Source organism: Apis mellifera, linkage group LG3 (assembly GCF_003254395.2).
Source record: "Apis mellifera strain DH4 linkage group LG3, Amel_HAv3.1, whole genome shotgun sequence".
NCBI classification, from domain to species: Eukaryota; Metazoa; Arthropoda; class Insecta; order Hymenoptera; family Apidae; genus Apis; species Apis mellifera.
Genome location: NC_037640.1, coordinates 11,318,981 through 11,339,954, shown reverse-complemented (window position 1 = coordinate 11,339,954; position 20,974 = coordinate 11,318,981). Strand labels below are relative to the sequence as shown.

The 20,974-nt window shown below is 33.3% G+C and overlaps 1 protein-coding gene across 11 annotated transcripts in view; it reads right to left on the bottom strand.

Moving 5' to 3' along the window:
• The window catches only part of LOC724344 (probable Ras GTPase-activating protein), a 376,738-nt gene that overhangs the window by 131,464 nt on the left and 224,300 nt on the right, over nt 1-20,974 (bottom strand). For 2 of the 11 annotated variants that reach the window (XM_016911119.2, XM_006568399.3), the window contains exon 1: nt 3,699-3,870. The exons of the other annotated variants lie outside the window; for them this stretch is intronic. In XM_016911119.2, the coding sequence (XP_016766608.1) occupies nt 3,699-3,801 (103 nt within the window). In that variant the 5' untranslated portion in view covers nt 3,802-3,870. Of the gene's footprint in view, nt 1-3,698; nt 3,871-20,974 lie in introns of those variants that run through there. 11 annotated transcript variants of the gene reach the window in all.

Below are 20,974 nucleotides of genomic sequence, written 5' to 3'. Positions count from 1 at the left end.
ATTAGCCACACGATCGATGAAATCCTCGTTGGCCGCTCACTTCTCACGATCCGTTCACCTCGAAATAATGATAATATTCCTTTGTTTATAATCGAAATACGTATAATTTATTATCCCTATTTAGTTCAGAATTTCACTTGAATTCAATTTCACCAACAAACTCGATTATTCGTACATTTGTACGAGATCGAATGGCAACTCTTCTTCTTCAATATGGATATCCAAAGTAAGTGAACGAAGATCGTACATGGAAGGAAAGAGAGAGAGAGAGAGAGAGAGACGAGTGTCTTCACTGAGATACAATCGTTCGGTGAAAATAGATAATCGACGTCCACCACGGGTGGAGTAATGGAGTTGGACTGTATCGAACACACGATACAGTCAGCAATGGACTGACTCGAGCGGAGGCCGCGTATGAAAGTAAATATTAACGCTGGCCTCCCTTCGTTACGCTCGCGAGCCACATCTTGTAAATACACGCGGCTCACGTGGGTGAGGGACAGCGTCGTCAATTATTGCTTCCCTTCTCTCTCTCTTTCTCTCTCTTTCGTCCTCCAGGAATCGAGTACCCCTTTTTTGGATAGTTTTATTAGTTGGAGTGAATTTCTTGGAGAGGAAAGAATATGTTGTTCTCCTCTTTCTTTCTTTTTCTTTCATCCTCGAGGAATTGAAATATCTGTTTTTGGAGTAGTTAGAGTGAATTTCTTGGAGAGGGATGGAGTGAGTAAAGAATATGTTTTCTCCTCTCTCTCTCTCTCTCTTTCTCTTTCATCCTCAAGAAATTGAATATCCGTTTTTGGATGGTTTTAACGGAGTTTAAATAGTTGGAATGAATTTCTTGGAGAGGAAAAATAATTTTGGAGAGGGATGGAGTGAGAAAAGAATATTTGTTCTTCTCTCTCTCTCTCTCTCTCTCATTCTTTTATCCTCGAGGAATTGAAATATCCGTTTTTGGAATAGTTAGAGTGAATTTCTTGGAGAGGGATGGAGTGTAGAATATGTAAAGAATATGTTGTTTTCCTCTCTTTCTTTTTCTTTCATCCTCGAGGAATTGAATACCTGTTTTTTGGATGATTTTAACGGATTAAATAGTTGGAGTGAATTTTTTGAAGAGGAAAAATAATTGAAGAGGGATGGAGTGAGTAAAGAATATGTTGTTCTCCTCTTTCTTTCTTTCTCTTTCATCTTCGAGGAATTGAATATCCGTTTTTTGGATGATTTTGGATGATTAAATAGTTGGAATTTCTTGAAGAAGAAAAATAATCTTGAAGAGGGATGGAATGAGTAAAGAATATGTTGTTCTCCTCTCTCTCTCTTTTTCTCTCTTTCATCCTCGAAGAATTGAAATACCCCTTTTTGGAATAGTTAGAGTGAATTTCTTGGAGAGGAATGGAGTGAGTAAAGAATATGTTGTTCTCCTCTCCCTCTCTTTTTCTCTCTTTCATCCTCGAAGAATTGAAATACCCCTTTTTGGATAGTTTTAACAGATTAAGTAATTGAAGTGAATTTCTTAGAGAGGAAAAATAATCTTGGAAAGGAATGAAGTGAATAAAAAATATATTATTCTTCTTTCTCTCTTTCTCTCTTTTTCTCTCTTTCATCCTCGAGGAATTGAAATACCCCTTTTTGGATAGTTTTAACAGATTAAGTAATTGGAGTGAATCTTTTGAAGAGAAAAAATAATCTTGGAAAGAGATGGAGTAAGTAAAGAATATATTATTCTCCTTCCTCTCTCTCTCTTTCTCTCTCTTTCATCCTCGAAGAATTGAAATATTCCTTTTTAGATAGTTTTAACGGATTAAATATTTGGAGTGAATTTCTAGGAGAAGAATGAAGTGAGTAAAGAATACGTTGCTAGCTAAGTATCACTTTTTCCAAATGGACTCTTTTGACGGATATATTCTTAAAGGAACAAGTTAGAAGAACGTGGACAAGATCGAAGAGGATCGAAAAGACGCAACGAAATCGACGTTCTCTTTATTAATAATAAAAATTCGTTCGTTTCATTCGTTCTCGAAGAATGAGAATTTCCTCCGAATTTTTCTTTAAGAAAGAGAAAAGAATTATTCGAATAAAAAAAAATCATCGAATCGTTTCAAAATTATCCTCCTTCCTTGCCGACTTATGGTCAAAATTTCGACGATTTCAACCCTTTCAACGATGGCCGAAGCCTCCTGGATCTTCACGCCGGTTTTACGGCATCCCTCGCCGACACCATAGGATTGGCAAAGTGGCGGACACACAAGCAAGTATTTTGGGAGTACTTTGAGGAGAGGAAGGAGAGAGAGAGAGGGCGCGTCTTTCACGTCCCAAGGATTTGTGGGCGTCAGACGTTCTGGTTCAACGGTGTCGTATATTCGCGTGAATTATTTGGACGACATAAATATCGGCGCGCTCGCTTTTCGCTCGCTTCGAGTGAAACGGGTTTTATCCCTCCCTCCTCTCCCTCCTCCCCTTTGTGTTTTATATATCGCGGTGAGACGAGACGAGATATCGAGAAATTTGTTTCGCAAGGTGTCCTCTCGGATGCCGTGGAGAATTCTGTTTTAAAATTGTCCTCTCCAGGATGGATCCTCTTTTCGCGATCAATGATCGAAGATGAGGCTTGGTTTCTAAATTCGACGTTAAACGATTCGAAAGAAATCGTGGAAAAATCGTGGTATTTCGAATCCTCGAGCAAATTCACGCGTCATAGAAAGTAACTAGACCGTAAATTATATTTACAAAAGCTTCCTCGCCGCTGTTTTTCCAAAGAATTTACGGATATGAGATAAAACATTGGCGCAACTTTTAATTTCTCGAGATTCTATCTCCACAATTATTCCCAATTTCACAACGAATCTTCGAATAAATCGAGATTAATCCTCCTCGCGATCCGAATTAATTATCTCTGCTGAATCCGGTAAAAATTCCGAAAGACGCTTTCCCTCCCTCTTCTGGTAAATCTAAAATCTAAAAGAATCCCAGATTTTGCAACTTTCTCGTGCCTTATACGAAGGCGCCACCATTCCAATATGAAAACGAATACGTTACGTAAAAAAAGAAAAAAAACATTGCTTTGGAACGAGAGGCGCTATCCATCGAACGCCACTTCTTTTCCCCTCTATCGAATATTCGAACAAATGGAAACACGTTAGACGATGGAATTCCATCTGGAAATCAGCATCAACCGTGTACTCAACGAGTTGCTCTCCTTTTTTCCTCTCTCTCCGGACAGAGATTTTCTTTTATGGGAGAGTTAGAGGCGTGCTGGTTTAACGAGCGTGGGCCTCGCGTTGCTGTTACACTCTTACCATCCAACATCATTATCCTACGCACAGTGGCACGGAATCGTCACTCGTGAAATCGAATCGAACCGTTAGAAACGTTCGAGGAATAAATTGGACCGTTCAACTTTGTACAATAAATATTAAATATCCGTATCACAAATTTTTTTAAATTTGAATCGTAAAATCCTCGTCAAATACACACGTTTAACGTTTTCAAGATTATCAAAGAATTTTAATAAATCCAAATAATTCCCTTCTCCCCTTTATTTTCAATAATAAAAAATAGCAACGAGTTAAAAGAATTTAAAAGAATAAAGTTAGACACGGTCGAATTCATTTACATTTACCAGAAATATATAAACTTTACTGTAAATTCGAAACGCATAAATTTATCAGGTTCCTTAGAACGATCTAGCTGAAGCGATCTACCTGATTCGAGGTCATCGTGGTCAGCTCCGCGAAGGCAGGAGTGAAAACTGCGCGATAATCGCCGACCGCCGGGCGACGCGCCCTCCGTCGAGACGTTGTGCATCTTTGCGCCGCTCGTCACAACGAGGCGAGGGCCCCCGACCTTCTCCTCGAGCCCCCGCTCCTTCCCCCACCCTTCCTCCCAACCGCCCACCGCCCTCCTCCCCCCGCCGGCCGGGCCGTCAAGTGGGGCCGAGGCTCGACCGCATGTTTCGGCTCCTCTCCTCTCCTCTCCTCTCCCCGCGTCGACGAGTACCGGGTTAATTAACGGCTAATTAACGGGTAACTACACACGCGAGATCTCCTCGGAGCAGGTGCGTGGGCGTGGGTGTAGGTCGTGGCCAAGCACCCCCCTCCTCCTCCTCCTCCTCCCCCGCTCTAGTTCACACCTGGAAAGAAAATCAAAAACTCGTCGAGCGACGAATGGCCGATGCATGGCCGAGGCACGTTCTCCATGTAATGGCGACACGGATGGATTTTTCCTTTCTCCCTTCCCCGCCTCCTTTTCATGGATCGTAAAACGAAATTTTTCCTCCTCTCTTAAAATCCTTTAAAAACCGTCCCATTTGTTTTGGAGGGAGGGAGGGAGGGAGGGTGGGTGGATAAAGAGCAGTACTCGACTAAAAATAAGAAACAGGATTTATATATTGTCGAACATTCCATGTTACGTATTCATATACTATGTTTTTCCATGATAAGGACTGTCATCGATGGCCAGGGAGAGAGAGGGAATTATATAGAGGGTAAGATGTGGAATCGAGCACGAGTTTTATTTATACGAGTTTAGGTGTAAAAGGGTGTTGTGGAAACTTTTAATTAGACGTGGATAGTCGTGGAATAAATAGAGGAAGGATTTATTATGGAGTATCGTTAATTTCTAGCAAGTATATTAAGATATTACAACGTTGTTTTCTTTTTCGAAGGCTTCCGATTAAAATAACCTTCCTTCGGACTTTGTATCCTCTTTGTATCATCAAGTTTCTATAATCGCGTCAAGGTCGTGGCGTCTATTTAAAGTAAACGCGAAACGAAACAATTTTACATGGAAAAGAAAAAAAAATGAATAAATAAATAAAGGGGGAGAAGAAGTTTCAATATCCCTCGTGAAAATTCACGTTCACAACCGATAATATACGAAAATAAATCGTTACCAATTATATAATCCGTCGGTCGAATTAGATCGAGCTATTAATAAGCGATATCCATTACTACTACGTCGTTACGTAACGCTTTCATTGTGAACGTTCTCCGTCTCTTTCCAACGTCTTTTTTCTTTTATGCGCGTATTTATGCGATCCATCAATCGACGTCGAGAAACGCCTCTACGTTTTCATTAAAACATTATTAGCCGCGCCTTTTTACACCGTTTACACGCACATCCCTCGACTCAGATTTTTCCTTCGTAACCGTGGTTGCGTATTACGTGGAACGTGGCGCGGCTACAAAAGGAAAATCTCGAGAGGAGGCGAAGTAGAAATAAATCTCTCAGTGAGACTCGGCTGAGATTCGCTGGATAACTCGCAGAAATCCAGATTGCACAACCGAGTTGCCGCGATTCGCACGATCGCGATGAATGGAGCGAAGAAAACGAATAAAAGCTTCGATTTTTGTCGTCCGATCGAATAATAATAATACGCATGGTGCGAGAAAAAAATTGTGAAGAAAATTTATGAAAACGAGACGGCAAACCGAAAAGTAAACGTTTTATCGACTGCTCGATGTCTTTTCTTTCTTACGAATATTTCCAATTTCCCATTGTTCGTGAAGCGAAGAGAGCGTCGATGAATTTTCGAGGAGAATACGTGACGTTTCCAATTGTTAAATTAGACAAAGGCCACGGTTCAATTCTTTCGCAAATTTCTATTAGAAGAATAATAATAGGTTACACTATCTTAATTGCCAAATTAGATTACCGAAAAACCAAGCGGCGTGTCTCTAATCTAGCAACGGGAATAACGCGACATCGCGAAACCGAACCGCGTCATCGTGTCTCCATCACTCGTCTGTGCCTAACCTAATCCATCGTGACGTCACGTGCTCTCCTCCTGCGAAAATTCATCTTTCGCCGAGGCGAGACACTTTTCGGCAGTGGAGGGGATATCGCGCTTGCGTCACGTGACACGATGCAGCGCCACGCTTTGACGGAAGTCTAGTCACCTGATCTCCTGATCCAGCGGTGGGGATAATGTGACGTCACGACTTGCCCAACTCGACTCGTCACAAGGGAATCGATCGCGTTTTCGTGCAAGCGAAGACACAATGTGTAACGTAATAATTACTCGTAACGATTCGATTAAAAAGAATCGTTTCGTTTCGAAAATTCGAATAATTTAGGAAGAGGCGTGTAATACAAGATTAAACAACCACGTTTAACAACAGGGAACCGCGTTTACGGGAACGACACCGTTGCGCTCTCGCAATTATTATATTTTGCAAGCAGTTAATCGAGCAGGCAGGCGTGTGCGCGCGCTCGTGCGATTTGCTAAACGTGTAATTTATGCCTGCGCCTCGCCAGAGCGTGTGGGCTCTTCTCTCGTGCACGCAGCTCGTAGGTGTGCGTGGGCGTGGTGCACTTTTTAAATAGGCCGGCTCGTAATTAAGGGCCGAAAGAGAAGAGAGAACGATAAGTTCTTCCAACACTCGAGGTGCTCGGCTCGCTTCCAGTTTTTTTTTTTTTTTTAATTTATATCCTTAAAAAATAATAATAAAGATGAATCGAATTGTTTCAAGGGTCTTGATTTTGTAACCATGTATAATACTATGCGTACTTCATTCATTCTCTATGACTACGCTAATTTTTAAATAGACAAACAGCCATGTATATATATACTTTTCAACTCGCAATAAAAATTCATGCAAGGTACGTAATATGATACGCGGAAGCATATATCATTATACAGATTTTTTTACACTCTTTGAATTTAAAGTTTCCTTAATTTCTTCGGTTTTATTCCAATTGTCTCGGATTTAACGAATTCGAGCACAGGGAATTCGCAGGAGAAATGATATTCCCTCGAACCACCTGTTGCTCGCACAACTTGAATTTCCACGGAACAAGCAGCGCGCAGCGGGAAGGCGCCGAGAAATACGAGTCTCGCTACGTTAATTTCTCAAGCGAAATATTAATCGAACTTATCATATCTCCGCCAAGAAGTTCGCAGAGTAGAATCGACTTACTTCGATCGAAGGCGAAAATTGAAAGAAGAAGATAATTGCACGAAATATATACAAAATTCGTTTCCAATAATTGTATTCTTTTAATTAATCTCACGCAAATCAATGCAACTGAAAAATCGTCAAATCAAATCCTTGCACAATCTCAACTCAAATACAAACCTTCCTCGGTATCCTTTCATCCCCTATCAGGAGGGCGAGACGAGCAAAACAACTCCACCAACCCCTCGTAAATCTCACGTCCCGCGAGGCGATTGTTATTATATTTGTGGCCGGTTTTCGCCGTTTCCTGGACGATCGAAAACTGGTTCGTTAATCATTTACCAAGGAAACAAGAGCGCGCGGCCCTCGTTAAGGATCTCTCATCGGCGCAGGGCAATTATATCGAGTTGGAGCAAGAGATTTACGATTCATCGGGTATCGCTTTATCGGATATTAACGACGCGTTCGAGAAAATGGAGAGCAATGCTCGAAGAATGGCAAAGAAACTGTAATCCGCAATCGATTCTTTCCTTCGATTTTTATTCTTCTGTTATTTCGTGAACTTGATCAGATAAACGATGAATTTTGGATGGCTCTATTTTTTATAGTATCACGCTATCACTATATTTTATATTTTTATAGTTCTTTTTTTACAATTAATTTATTTTTTATTATAGATAGAAAGAATGACTTACATCGATTTGAACTCAAATCATGTAAGATTTTAAAAGTCGCAAATATCTTTATCTGTATGATCTATCAAAAGATATTATGCTGTTATCCCTAATTTATTCTTTCAATATATAATTTATAATTCGAAATTTATTTTTCAATCAAAATTAAATTTTAAATAAAGTTTATTAAATTTACCAATCCTCCCAATCAAATTTAACTTTAAATCTATTTATTAACATTATAAATAAACTCAAAAATTAAATTAAATTCTATAGGGTCCGATAATTAAATTTTAGAATTTTAAAAATTAAAAATTTAAATTCATTTAATAATTTAGAGACAGTTATTAAAATATAGGAATTTTTAATTCGCGATAATATATTTTACATTTCTCAAAGTAAAAAATCGCTCTTCCATCGATCATTGTTAAATATAATTTCATAATTCCAGCAAATTGTAAATAAAATTCGAAACATAGAGAAACATTCGTTCGAATCGTTGAAAAATATTGGATTACGAGATTTTTCGCGGGAAACGTGGAGCGTGAACAACGCGGCCAACCGATATTATCGTTGTTGCTGAATCGTTGATGAGTTTGCGCGCGAATTCTCGTCCCATTAATTTTTGTCATTTTTTCCCCATTTAACCGATGAGTATTAACGATCGTACGAACAATATTCTTAATTTAGATTAACAATTATTTCTCCACTTATTCCTCCTCGTCCCATTATTTCCCTTGTTTACTCGAATAGGCGGATAATCGTCACGGTGAAAGCGTTAATTAAAAACTCGGGGAGGAAACGAGAGGAGATTTAATCCGAGCAAATTGGTAATTAACGTATCTGTTTCGTTTATTTAAACACGATAATACGATAATAGGCCCGGGGATCCAGATTGGAATATCTCCGATATTATTGCGAGATAAATTTATCGTGAAATAAATACGTTTATAGCGCGCATAAACGTGTTTAAAGAACACGTTTGCCAGTTCGGAGAGAAATTTCAAGCTTCGATTAAATTAATTTTACAACACGCGGAGGGGGAGAGAGAGAGAGGCGATAATTCGATCATCCTCATTGAAAAATTTCGACTCGCGAAAATTTTTGATAAGAATAAGAATATTCGCTCGTTGAAACTCGAGACAGTTGAAGTTTGGAAAATTTGCTTTGGATTGTTTGCCACCACTCTCTTCATATTTATTGTAAAAGAAAATAGAATATTTAAAATTTAATTTTAAAATTTAATTAAAAAATAATTAATTAATTAAAATTAATTTTACAATAAAACGAAAAATATAAATATTTGATTTTTCAACCTTCAAATTGATTTTTTCCTTGGAAAGTTGAAAGCTTTGGATTGTTTGCCACCACCCTCTTCATACGTATTATTTATTGCAAGAAAATAGAATATCTAAAATTTTACAAACAAATTATTAAAACGAAAAATATGAATATTTGATTTTTGAGTTCAATCCTCAAACTAATTTTTTCTTTGGAAAGTTTGCTTTGGATTATTTGCCACTACCCTCTTCATACGTTTTATTTATTGCAAAAGAAAATAAAATATCTAAAATTTTACAATAAAACGAAAAATTTTTGAATTGAAACATTGAAAAATTTCGACTCACGAAAATCTTAAATAAGAATAAGAATATTTGCTTGTTGAAACTCGAATTAAAGTATCATTAAAGTTGAAAGTTTGGAAAGTTTATTTTGGATTGTTTGCCACCCTCTTCATATATATTATTTATTGCAAAAGAAAATAAAATATTTAAAATTTAACAAACAAATTATTAAAACGAAAAATATGAATATTTGATTTTTGAGTTCAATCCTCAAACTGATTTTTTCCTTGGAAAGTTTGCTTTGGATTAGCCACCACCCCCTCTTCATACGTATTATTTATTGCAAAAGAAAATAGAATATTTAAAATTTTACAATAAAACGAAAAATATGAATATTTGATTTTTCAACCCTCAAACTGATTTTTTTCTTGAAAGTTTGCTTTGGATTATTTGCTACACCCTCTTTGTATTTATTGTAAAAGAAAATAGAACATTTAAAATTTTACAATAAAACGAAAAATATGAATATTTAATTTTTGAGTTTTATTTATTGCAAAAGAAAATAGAATATTTAAAATTTTACGAAAAATAAAACGAAAAATATGAATATTTGATTTTTGAGTTTTATTTATTGCAAAAGAAAATAAAATATCTAAAATTTAACAAACAAATTATTAAAACGAAAAATATGAATATTTGATTTTTGAGTTCAACTCTCAAACTGATTTTTTCCTTGGAAAGTTTGCTTTGGATTGTTAGCCATCACCCTCTTTATACGTATTATTTATTGCAAAAGAAAATAGAATATCTAAAATTTTACAATAAAACGAAAAATATGAATATTTGATTTTTGAGTTTTATTTATTGCAAAAGAAAATAGAATATTTAAAATTTTACAATAAAGCGAAAAATATGAATATTTGATTTTTGAGTTCAACCCTCAAACTGATTTTTTCCTTGAAAGTTTGCTTTGGATTGTTTGCCACACCCTCTTCATATTTATTATAAAAGAAAATAGAATATTAAAAATTTTACAATAAAACGAAAAATATGAATATTTGATTTTTCAACCCCCAAACTGATTTTTTCCTTGGAAAGTTTGCTTTGGATTGTTTGCCACATCTTCTTCATATTCATTGCAAAAGAGAATACAACATCAAAAATTTTACAATAAAAACGAAGAATATTAATTTTTCCTTTTTCTTTTTCAAGAAAAGATACTTATCCTTCGACTCGTTGTAGTTAAACCCGTTTAGACAATCGTCGAGTTGAACGTACCCGTCGAAAAACCGGAAAAATAAGATATTCTTCTAGAAACATAATCCCTAGGAAAAGACAAAATAGCGGTTTTCGGAGATATTCGCAACAGAATGGAATAGTTTAATTCCAGCTTAACTCGTTCCCAACTCATTCGTCGACAGACAGAGAGAATGCAGAGAGAGAGTCTGGTTGAATTTCGGGTTCAAAGGCCGGATTTGAGATTCTGGCCGGGGATTAAAGGTCGGCCATTCGCGCGGTCGACGTTTCGGAAAAGATATAGCGGTGCTTAAAATAGAGGAGGATCCTCGGAAGGGAGCGAAGTGGCTTTTACAAACCCGCTCTACGTACCCGAGGAAACCGTTGGATGATTAAACGAGGGCAGCCACGCAGTGATTTCTTGCGTTTTAAGGGTTCACCATCGGTTCTTGGAAAAAAATTATTTCCCTATGCAATAATAATTGAAGTTGAAAAGTTTCGTTTCGAATGCAATTGCGTATATTATTATTGCACGTGAAGAAAGGGAATGGAATATTTGAAATCGTGGTGGATACACTGGTTAAACTGGAAATCGGGGCAAGTTTCAAGCGAATATCGTTAAGAGTTCGAAACTGGGCTCGTTGAATCCATTCCTGAATAAATTTCGAGGAGCATTTACAAGTTGGAGCAACGTTTATTAACACCGTTTCTTGGAGGATTGATATCCTTTTCTTTTTGTTTATTTCTTTCTTCTGAAATTGCTTCTCCCTTCGCGTGGATGGAGAAGATTAAAATCGGCTCGATTCTCGATGGCAGAAATTCGAATATTATTTTGGAAAATGAATATAAATATCATGTGCTTTGCGAATGAAAATTTTTCTTCTTTCATTTCTTTTTTTTTAAATTAAATCAGAAATTGTATCGGATTGAAATCGAGAAAATTTGTGATTTTTCTGGTTAAATTGATACTCAAAGCATTATTTATGGAAATGCACGGTAATTAATAAATAGAAGTTAATAACATTTCATTTGTTCGATTTTCACGTTTCATTTGTTCGATCCATCCACGTTTTAAATTATTATAATTTGTCAATACGTTTATTATGTATTAATTTAATAGAAATCGCTAATTACGTAATTTCGTGTTAATGTATAATAAATTACGAATAACAAGGAATTTAATCTTTTCGCTGTAACTTTTCAAAAAAGAATCCCTCGAAACAAAATAAATATCGCACGAAAGGCATTTTTCCTTCAAAATGGCCGGCTCGTTTTTCATTTCTCTCCTCCTCTCGTTATTTTACGCACCTTGCACAAAACTAGTCCAACTTGTACCAGCAGCAAGAATCACTGTCGCTTTCGTAATTACAACAATGGCGCGCGTGTTTTTTCTCTTTTCTTTTCCTTTTCTTTTTTTTTCTTCTTCCGACGCAGAGAAATCGACAACAATCAACGAGCCAACGAGACGAGAGAAGATTCCACGGAACTATTAATTATTTCGATTTCCATCCGATTTCGAGGAAAATTCTCTCTCTCTCTGAAAATTCTTTCTCCGCCCATACGAATCGGCCCGGCTACGCTTTTAAGGTAATCATTAACTCGAGCCACCTCACGGTGGTTCTCCTCACTCTTCTCCCTTCCACGTGACCAATTAACAATCTCTTTTCGATTTTTCTATTGCAAGCAAAATAAAGAAAAACTCGTTTTATTTCCAACTCGAACGAGATCAATTAACGAGATATAAAATATTCGATATACGATATATTTTCTTTTATTCTTATTGCAAAATATATATTAGATATATTTATATAATTTTTAACAATACAGAGCCTCTTTCTTCTTCTTCGAAAACATGAGAATTTTCTTTTATTCTTATTACAAAAAAATATATATTAGATATATAAATATAATTTTTAACAATACAGAGCCTCTTTCTTCTTCTTCGAAAACATGAGAATTTTCTTTTATTCTTATTGCAAAATATATATTAGATATATAAATTTTTTAACGATACAGAGCCTTTTTATTCTTCTTCGAAAACATGAGAATTTTCTTTTATTCTTAATGCAAAATATATATTAGATATATAAATTTTTTAACGATACAGAGCCTCTTTCTTCTTCTTCGAAAACATGAGAATTTTCTTTTATTCTTATTGCAAAATATATATTAGATATATAAATTTTTTAACGATACAGAGCCCCTTTCTTCTTCTTCAAAAACATGAGAATTTTCTTTTATTCTTATTGCAAAAGGAAAAAATATATATTAGATATATAAATATAATTTTTAACAGAGCCTCTTTTTTCTTCTTCGAAAACATGAGAATTTTCTTTTATTCTTATTGCAAAAGGAAAAAATATATATTAGATATATAAATATAATTTTCAACGATACAGAGCCTCTTTCTTCTTCTTCGAAAACATGAGAATTTTCTTTTATTCTTATTGCAAAATATATATTAGATATATAAATTTTTTAACGATACAGAGCCTTTTTATTCTTCTTCGAAAACATGAGAATTTTCTTTTATTCTTATTGCAAAAGGAAAAAATATATATAAATATAAATATAATTTTTAATACAGAGCCTCTTTTTTCTTCATCGAAAACATGAGAATTTTCTTTTATTCTTATTGCAAAAGGAAAAAATATAAATATAATATAATTTTTAACGATACAGAGCCTCTTTCTTCTTCTTCGAAAGCACGAGAGCGTCACACGTTTCATCGATCAATAATTTATCGTCAATAATTCGCAATCGTGAATGAAATACGATCGATACGGTTGCGAGCTACGACACGACGAGTGGAAGGGGAGGGGGGAAAGAAAAAGAATCTAAAACCGTTAAAATTCTGAAAACAGCTTCCGTAGGAAAATATCGGGAGGCAGATTACCTTTTAAGGTAATCATTAACTGGAGCTGGGTCCGCCACGACGAATTCCCGTTTCCAACAAGCCGCGACACAACAGGGGCGCGTAATAATTTTTTCCATTTACACCGCCGGTCACACTTCCGGAGTGAAACGGCGCAAGCTCGTAAATTGCTCGATTTTATCGAGGCAAATCTCTGGTTCGAATTACGATCGGCGATTTATCGCGCGCAAAAAAGCCATGAAACGAGAGAAGAGAGAAAATGGACTTTTTAAACGTGGACGAAGTTGGGCCAATCTTCGAGAAAATATCGCGGTGGAGATCTCTTCTCCATCCAAATATTTTCTATCTCTCTTCGAATATTCTTCTTGTACTGAAGAAATTTTAAATATTTTCTTTTAGATGAAATATGACATTGGAACAACGTCAGAGATAATATCCTTCGTGTAAGTGTATCAAGTAAACGTGGCCTTTTTGCTGTCAAATATAGGCGATGATTAACGATCGATTGCTTCAGGAGAGGATGGAAGCGTAAACGTGTAATGGCGAGTAAACTGAACGAAAAACGAACGAGCTACGCTTCGATTGTTCTATGCCTTCTACTTCGGTTGCTTTAAACTAAATTTTTCCAAGATATTCTAACGTTTCTTCAATCGAGAGTGATTTTTATACATTTCTCTAATAAGAAAAATACTATTATATTTCATATTAATTGATCACGAAATTTAACGTATTGAGAATCAAACAATTCTTAAATATTCTTTTGACACTGTTAATTTAATAAAATAATCGAGCTTCGATTTAAACCAACGCTTTGTAACTTATGCAGAAACAAACAATCTCTGGACAAATTAAGACATCTCTGACGAAAGAATCGTGGAACGAACGTGGATCACTCAACAGATTCCTCGTTGGTTAAATTCGAAAGGAATGAAGATTTTCTCGCAGCACCTGTCTCTCTTATCCGAATCGCGCCAACACCTGCTCCCGTCGGCCGAGCAACTTGGGGAAAGGTGGCCGCGCAGGCCAGGGAGGGTGTCGTTACCGAAACGGAACGAGAAGGGAGAGGGGGCAGCACCAGGTGCGACACGAGACGGCAGCGGCAGCCTTTACTTATCGGACACTCGGTGGGTGTCTGAACCGTTGCACGCAGAGAGAGAAGAGAAGAGAAGGAGGTGGAGGGGGAGAGTTTATTTCGGTGCGCGATGCGACGAGACGGGCGAAAATGAAAGCCGATGGTGCGGGGGCGGCCACCGTGATTCAGGGGCCAGCGTGTTCAACGAACCGGCGCAATACTCTCGATTCTCGGCAGAGGGGGAGGGAGACGTGTCTTTTGATGTTCGAGGAGGAGGGGTAAACGAGGCTGGCCCGTTTCTCGTCGCGAGAATTGATATTTGTGTTTTTGCGGGTGAAACTCGAGAAGAGAGGTAGGGATTTATCCGTTACTGTCACCGAAAGTCTAATCATTCTCATGCTCTTAATAAAATTACAATTTGTAAATTCGAGGACTTTAATTTTTCTTTTTTTAAGAGAATGGATTGTTAATGAGGAATTTCGCGAGTTTACTTTCAAATGTGTCGATAAGAAAGATTGGAAGGAACGTATCTATATTTCTTTTATTTATGTAGTTTAAAAAAAACATATTTTCGATATAAAAATAATTAAATTTAATTTGTAAATAAACTTTCCCCTTCTAAACTAAAATATTATATAATAAGGTAAATAAAGCTAACAAGTTCATACCCTATCGATAAATTAATAATTTATTTTAGTGTCTTAAGCACATAAAATTTTGAATTTTATAGTATTATAATTAAATTAATAAATTAGATATTAAGTTAATTATTTATAACATTTAAATTGTATTTAAAAATTATATTATATCTAAATTAAAAGTAATATGTCTGATAAAAGCACATAAAATTAATATAAATTCTATTATATCTAAATTATATATAATATATCTAAATTAAAAGTAATATGTTTGATAAAATTTGAATTTATAGTATTATAATTAAATTAATAAATTGGATATTAAGTTAATTATTTATAACATTTAAATTGCATTTAAAAATTAATATAAATTATATATTATCTAAATTAAAAGTAATATGTCTGATAAAAGCACATAAAATTTAGAATTTTATAGTATTATAATTAAATTAATAATTAGATATTAAGTTAATTCTTTTTAATATTTAAATTGCATTTAAAAATTAATATAAATTATATTATATTTAAATTAAAAGTAATATGTCTGATAAAAGCAAAATTTTGAATTTTATAGTATTATAATTAAATTAATAAATTGAATATTAAGTTAATTTTTTATAACATTTAAATTGCATTTAAAAATTAATATAATTATATTATATCTAAATTAAAAATAATATATATTTGATAAAAGCACATAAAATTTTGAATTTTATAATATTATAATTAAATTAATTCTTTATAACATTTAAATTGCATTTAAAATTATATTATATCTAAATTAAAAGTGATATGTCTGATAAAAGCATATAAAATTTTGAATTTTATAGTATTAATTAAATTAATAAATTGGTTATTAAGTTAATTCTTTTTTAACATTTAAATTGCATTTAAAAATTAATATAAATTATATTATTAAATTATATTATGTAATTATATTAATTTAATTATATAATTATATTAAATTATATTATCTAAATTAAAAGTAATATGTCTGATAAATTTTGAATATTATAATATTATAATTAAATTAATAAATTGGATATTAAGTTAATTCTTTTTTAATATTTAAATTGCATTTAAAAATTAATATAAATTATATTATATTTAAATTAAAAGAAATATGTCTGATAAAAGCAAAATTTTAAATTTTATAGTATTATAATTAAATTAATAAATTGGATATTAAGTTAATTCTTTATAACATTTAAACTGCATTTAAAATTATATTATATCTAAATTAAAAATAATATGTCTGATAAAACACATAAAATTTTGAATTTTATAGTATTAATTAAATTAATAAATTGGATATTTTGTTAATTTTTTATAACATTTAAATTGCATTTAAAAATTATATTATATCTAATTAAATTAACATTTAAATTTCATTTAAAAATTAATATAATAGTTAATTCTTTATAACATTTAAATTTCATTTAAAAATTAATATAAATAAGTTAATTCTTATAACATTTAAATTGCATTTAAAATTAATATAATTATATTTTAATTATATTATATCTAAATTAAAAAAATATATATTTGATAAAGCATATAAAATTTTGAATTTTATAGTATTAATTAAATTATAATTGGTTATTAAGTTAATTCTTTTTTGACAATTTAAATTGCATTTAAAAATTAATATAAATTATATTATTAAATTATATTATATAATTATATTAATTTAATTACATAATTATATTAATTATATTATCTAAATTAAAAGTAATATATATCTGATAAAAGAACTATTTTGATAAATATTCATGTATATAAATTCGTATGACGAGCGAAAAGGAACGAGAACGGGAAAAGAAAGAAGCGAAGAAAGAAAGGGGAAATTTGCACGTGCACAGGTAACATCAGCCGGCCGATGTTTGGCACACAAATGGAAAACTTCGTTCGGATCTATCTTGGCTATCGGTGCCCTGTAATCAAATTCTCCGCCCGCTTAATCACGCACGTTCGATGAGACACCGGTAATCGACACTCGAAATGGGGCAACGTACTTGCTTTGCAACGCGAGCTGTCTATTTCCGAGCTGGATGGCACAACGGGCAACTATTTAAATAAAACGAGACAAGGATGGAAAATTGGAAAGCAAGCAGAAAAATCGAAGGAGAAAGTTAATTCCGTCTTTGCGATCTCGAATCACGCGAGATTCCTGTCCTATTTTTCGTCATCCGTTAGATCTAAAGTTTTCTTCATAGCCGTTGTATACACGAAGAATTTCAATATAAAAAATATAAAAAAGTAAGAAGGGAAGGATCGAATATTTCGATTGGCTTCGAGTGATAATTGCACTCGAGAAGCAGGGTTATTTAAGTATGGTTTCGACGCACGTGTAACAACAAAACGCGAGGATCTATGATAAATGTTTCCTTTCGGCTGATCATTCACCGTGCGAACAGGTGCGATACCCTTTTATCCTTCAGGAAACCAGCTCGTTTGTCCCTGGCAATACACGCTTTTATCGATAAACACGCGAATGGAATAATTTTTCATACGAGAAAACGATATTTCGACTTATTTCGCAAAGCGTAATTCGAGATCGAGATACGTATCTGTTCGCATAAGCTAAGAATTCGATCCGAATACAGTATAATAATACCGTTCAACCTCATCTTCTATTTCATCTTAATGACCACGGTTATTATCGTTAACAGCTTCTGCCACTATTTCCACCGTTATCATTGCTCAACGTAATTTATCCTATATAATAATATAATAATAATATAATTATTCAACTCTGTTCTAGCCTCTTAATGTCGTTATTGTTTCCCTCGCTTTATTGTACCGTGGAAGTTTACGTTAAAATTTAACGATAAAAAAAGTTTATTAATTCGATAAATACAATTCTCAATTCCACTTCTCTTCTCAGTAGATCTTCTATTTGTAACGCGGAGAAAGGTAACAGGAGATAAGAGGACAAACTTTTGAGAATTATTAACAATTGATCGATTGAATCAATGAATCAATGCGGCTTATAAATCGTTAACGACCGATCGGACCCGGTGCTGCGTGTGCTTCGAGGCAAGAAATCGGACGCAGCTGTACGGTAAAAAATCGATCGAGCCCCTAAAACAGCGCGCCACGACGATCTTATTCGGTGACCAAATACGGGAAGGGGGGCGAACGATAGAGAATAACTGGTTTTCACTTTCATACGCGGTACGACACGAACGGCCACGAACGGGCAGAAAATATGGCCGGCCAGATACGCTGCTGGAAAGATCGTCCGAACAAAAAGTCAAGGTTTCTTTGCGGTATACGTGACTCGTGCATCGCGTGCGATCTCTGCCTTGCCCGCTAAATCGGCCGACTATCGATATCGGGACGAGTTACGTGTTCGATGCCGTTTCGATACCGTTCCATCGTTGGAAGAACTTTTATTTTTCAGTCTGACAATCTTCTGAAATTATTCTTCCAAATATCACGAAATCACACGTTTCATCGATCAATAATTTATCGTCAATAATTCGCAATCGTGAATGAAATACGATCGATACGGTTGCGAGCTACGACACGACGAGTGGAAGGGGAGGGGGGAAAGAAAAAGAATCTAAAACCGTTAAAATTCTGAAAACAGCTTCCGTAGGAAAATATCGGGAGGCAGATTACCTTTTAAGGTAATCATTAACTGGAGCTGGGTCCGCCACGACGAATTCCCGTTTCCAACAAGCCGCGACACAACAGGGGCGCGTAATAATTTTTTCCATTTACACCGCCGGTCACACTTCCGGAGTGAAACGGCGCAAGCTCGTAAATTGCTCGATTTTATCGAGGCAAATCTCTGGTTCGAATTACGATCGGCGATTTATCGCGCGCAAAAAAGCCATGAAAGAGAGAAGAGAGAAATGGACTTTTTAAACGTGGACGAAGTTGGGCCAATCTTCGAGAAAATATCGCGGTGGAGATCTCTTCTCCATCCAAATATTTTCTATCTCTCTTCGAATATTCTTCTTGTACTGAAGAAATTTTAAATATTTTCTTTTAGATGAAATATGACATTGGAACGAACGTGTAATCTCCTCTAATTATATCTATAATATATCGGAATATCGATGGTGGAGGAGAAAGTTTCTCCTTTTCTTTCGTGGAAAATATTATTATTATCGTGACAATATACGTGAGATAATGGAGGATAATTGGATAGATCAATGCATCGTAAATTGGCACCAAACTTTCGATTACCTCGTTGCAAAGTTTCGTTAATTATTAACCACCTTCTCTTCCTTTTCTTTTCATCGAAAATAATCTCTGATCTAATCTCAAACTTAGTTCAGAGATTAACTTAACCCGCGAACAATTAATTGAATTAAACCACTCGATGATGTATATTGAAAAGTAACGATATATATACACATATAGTGGTGTTCAATTCCATTTATTATTGAAAATGAATTTTGGACGAGGGGCGGGCGCGTGGATTCCTGCCAGGAATTCGATTCGTCGAAGCGAGAATATGCCTCATTTTCGCTATGACACCGGTGCAGGTGTGCGATTGCGCAACGTAATCTGTTATGTAACCGTGAGAGATACTGAAACAATCGGTGGAAAGTGCGGGCAGCAACAAAGGACGCGCATACGGTTCGCGATTAAGCGGCTTCGTACGCGAAATCCGTATAATGAAATTAACGCAGTTGTTCTCATGCTCTTAATAAAATTACAATTTGTAAATTCGAGGACTTTAATTTTTCTTTTTTTAAGAGAATGGATTGTTAATGAGGAATTTCGCGAGTTTACTTTCAAATGTGTCGATAAGAAAGATTGGAAGGAACGTATCTATATTTCTTTTATTTATGTAGTTTAAAAAAAACATATTTTCGATATAAAAATAATTAAATTTAATTTGTAAATAAACTTTCCCCTTCTAAACTAAAATATTATATAATAAGGTAAATAAAGCTAACAAGTTCATACCCTATCGATAAATTAATAATTTATTTTAGTGTCTTAAGCACATAAAATTTTGAATTTTATAGTATTATAATTAAATTAATAAATTAGATATTAAGTTAATTATTTATAACATTTAAATTGTATTTAAAAATTATATTATATCTAAATTAAAAGTAATATGTCTGATAAAAGCACATAAAAATTAATATAAATTCTATTATATCTAAATTATATATAATATATCTAAATTAAAAGTAATATGTTTGATAAAATTTTGAATTTTATAGTATTATAATTAAATTAATAAATTGGATATTAAGTTAATTATTTATAACATTTAAATTGCATTTAAAAATTAATATAAATTATATATTATCTAAATTAAAAGTAATATGTCTGATAAAAGCACATAAAATTTAGAATTTTATAGTATTATAATTAAATTAATAAATTAGATATTAAGTTAATTCTTTTTTAATATTTAAATTGCATTTAAAAATTAATATAAATTATATTATATTTAAATTAAAAGTAATATGTCTGATAAAAGCAAAATTTTGAATTTTATAGTATTATAATTAAATTAATAAATTGAATATTAAGTTAATTTTTTATAACATTTAAATTGCATTTAAAAATTAATATAAATTATATTATATCTAAATTAAAAATAATATATATTTGATAAAAGCACATAAAATTTTGAATTTTATAATATTATAATTAAATTAATTCTTTATAACATTTAAATTGCATTTAAAAATTATATTATATCTAAATTAAAAGTGATATGTCTGATAAAAGCATATAAAATTTTGAATTTTATAGTATTAATTAAATTAATAAATTGGTTATTAAGTTAATTCTTTTTTAACATTTAAATTGCATTTAAAAATTAATATAAATTATATTATTAAATTATATTATGTAATTATATTAATTTAATTATATAATTATATTAAATTATATTATCTAAATTAAAAGTAATATGTCTGATAAAATTTTGAATATTATAATATTATAATTAAATTAATAAATTGGATATTAAGTTAATTCTTTTTTAATATTTAAATTGCATTTAAAAATTAATATAAATTATATTATATTTAAATT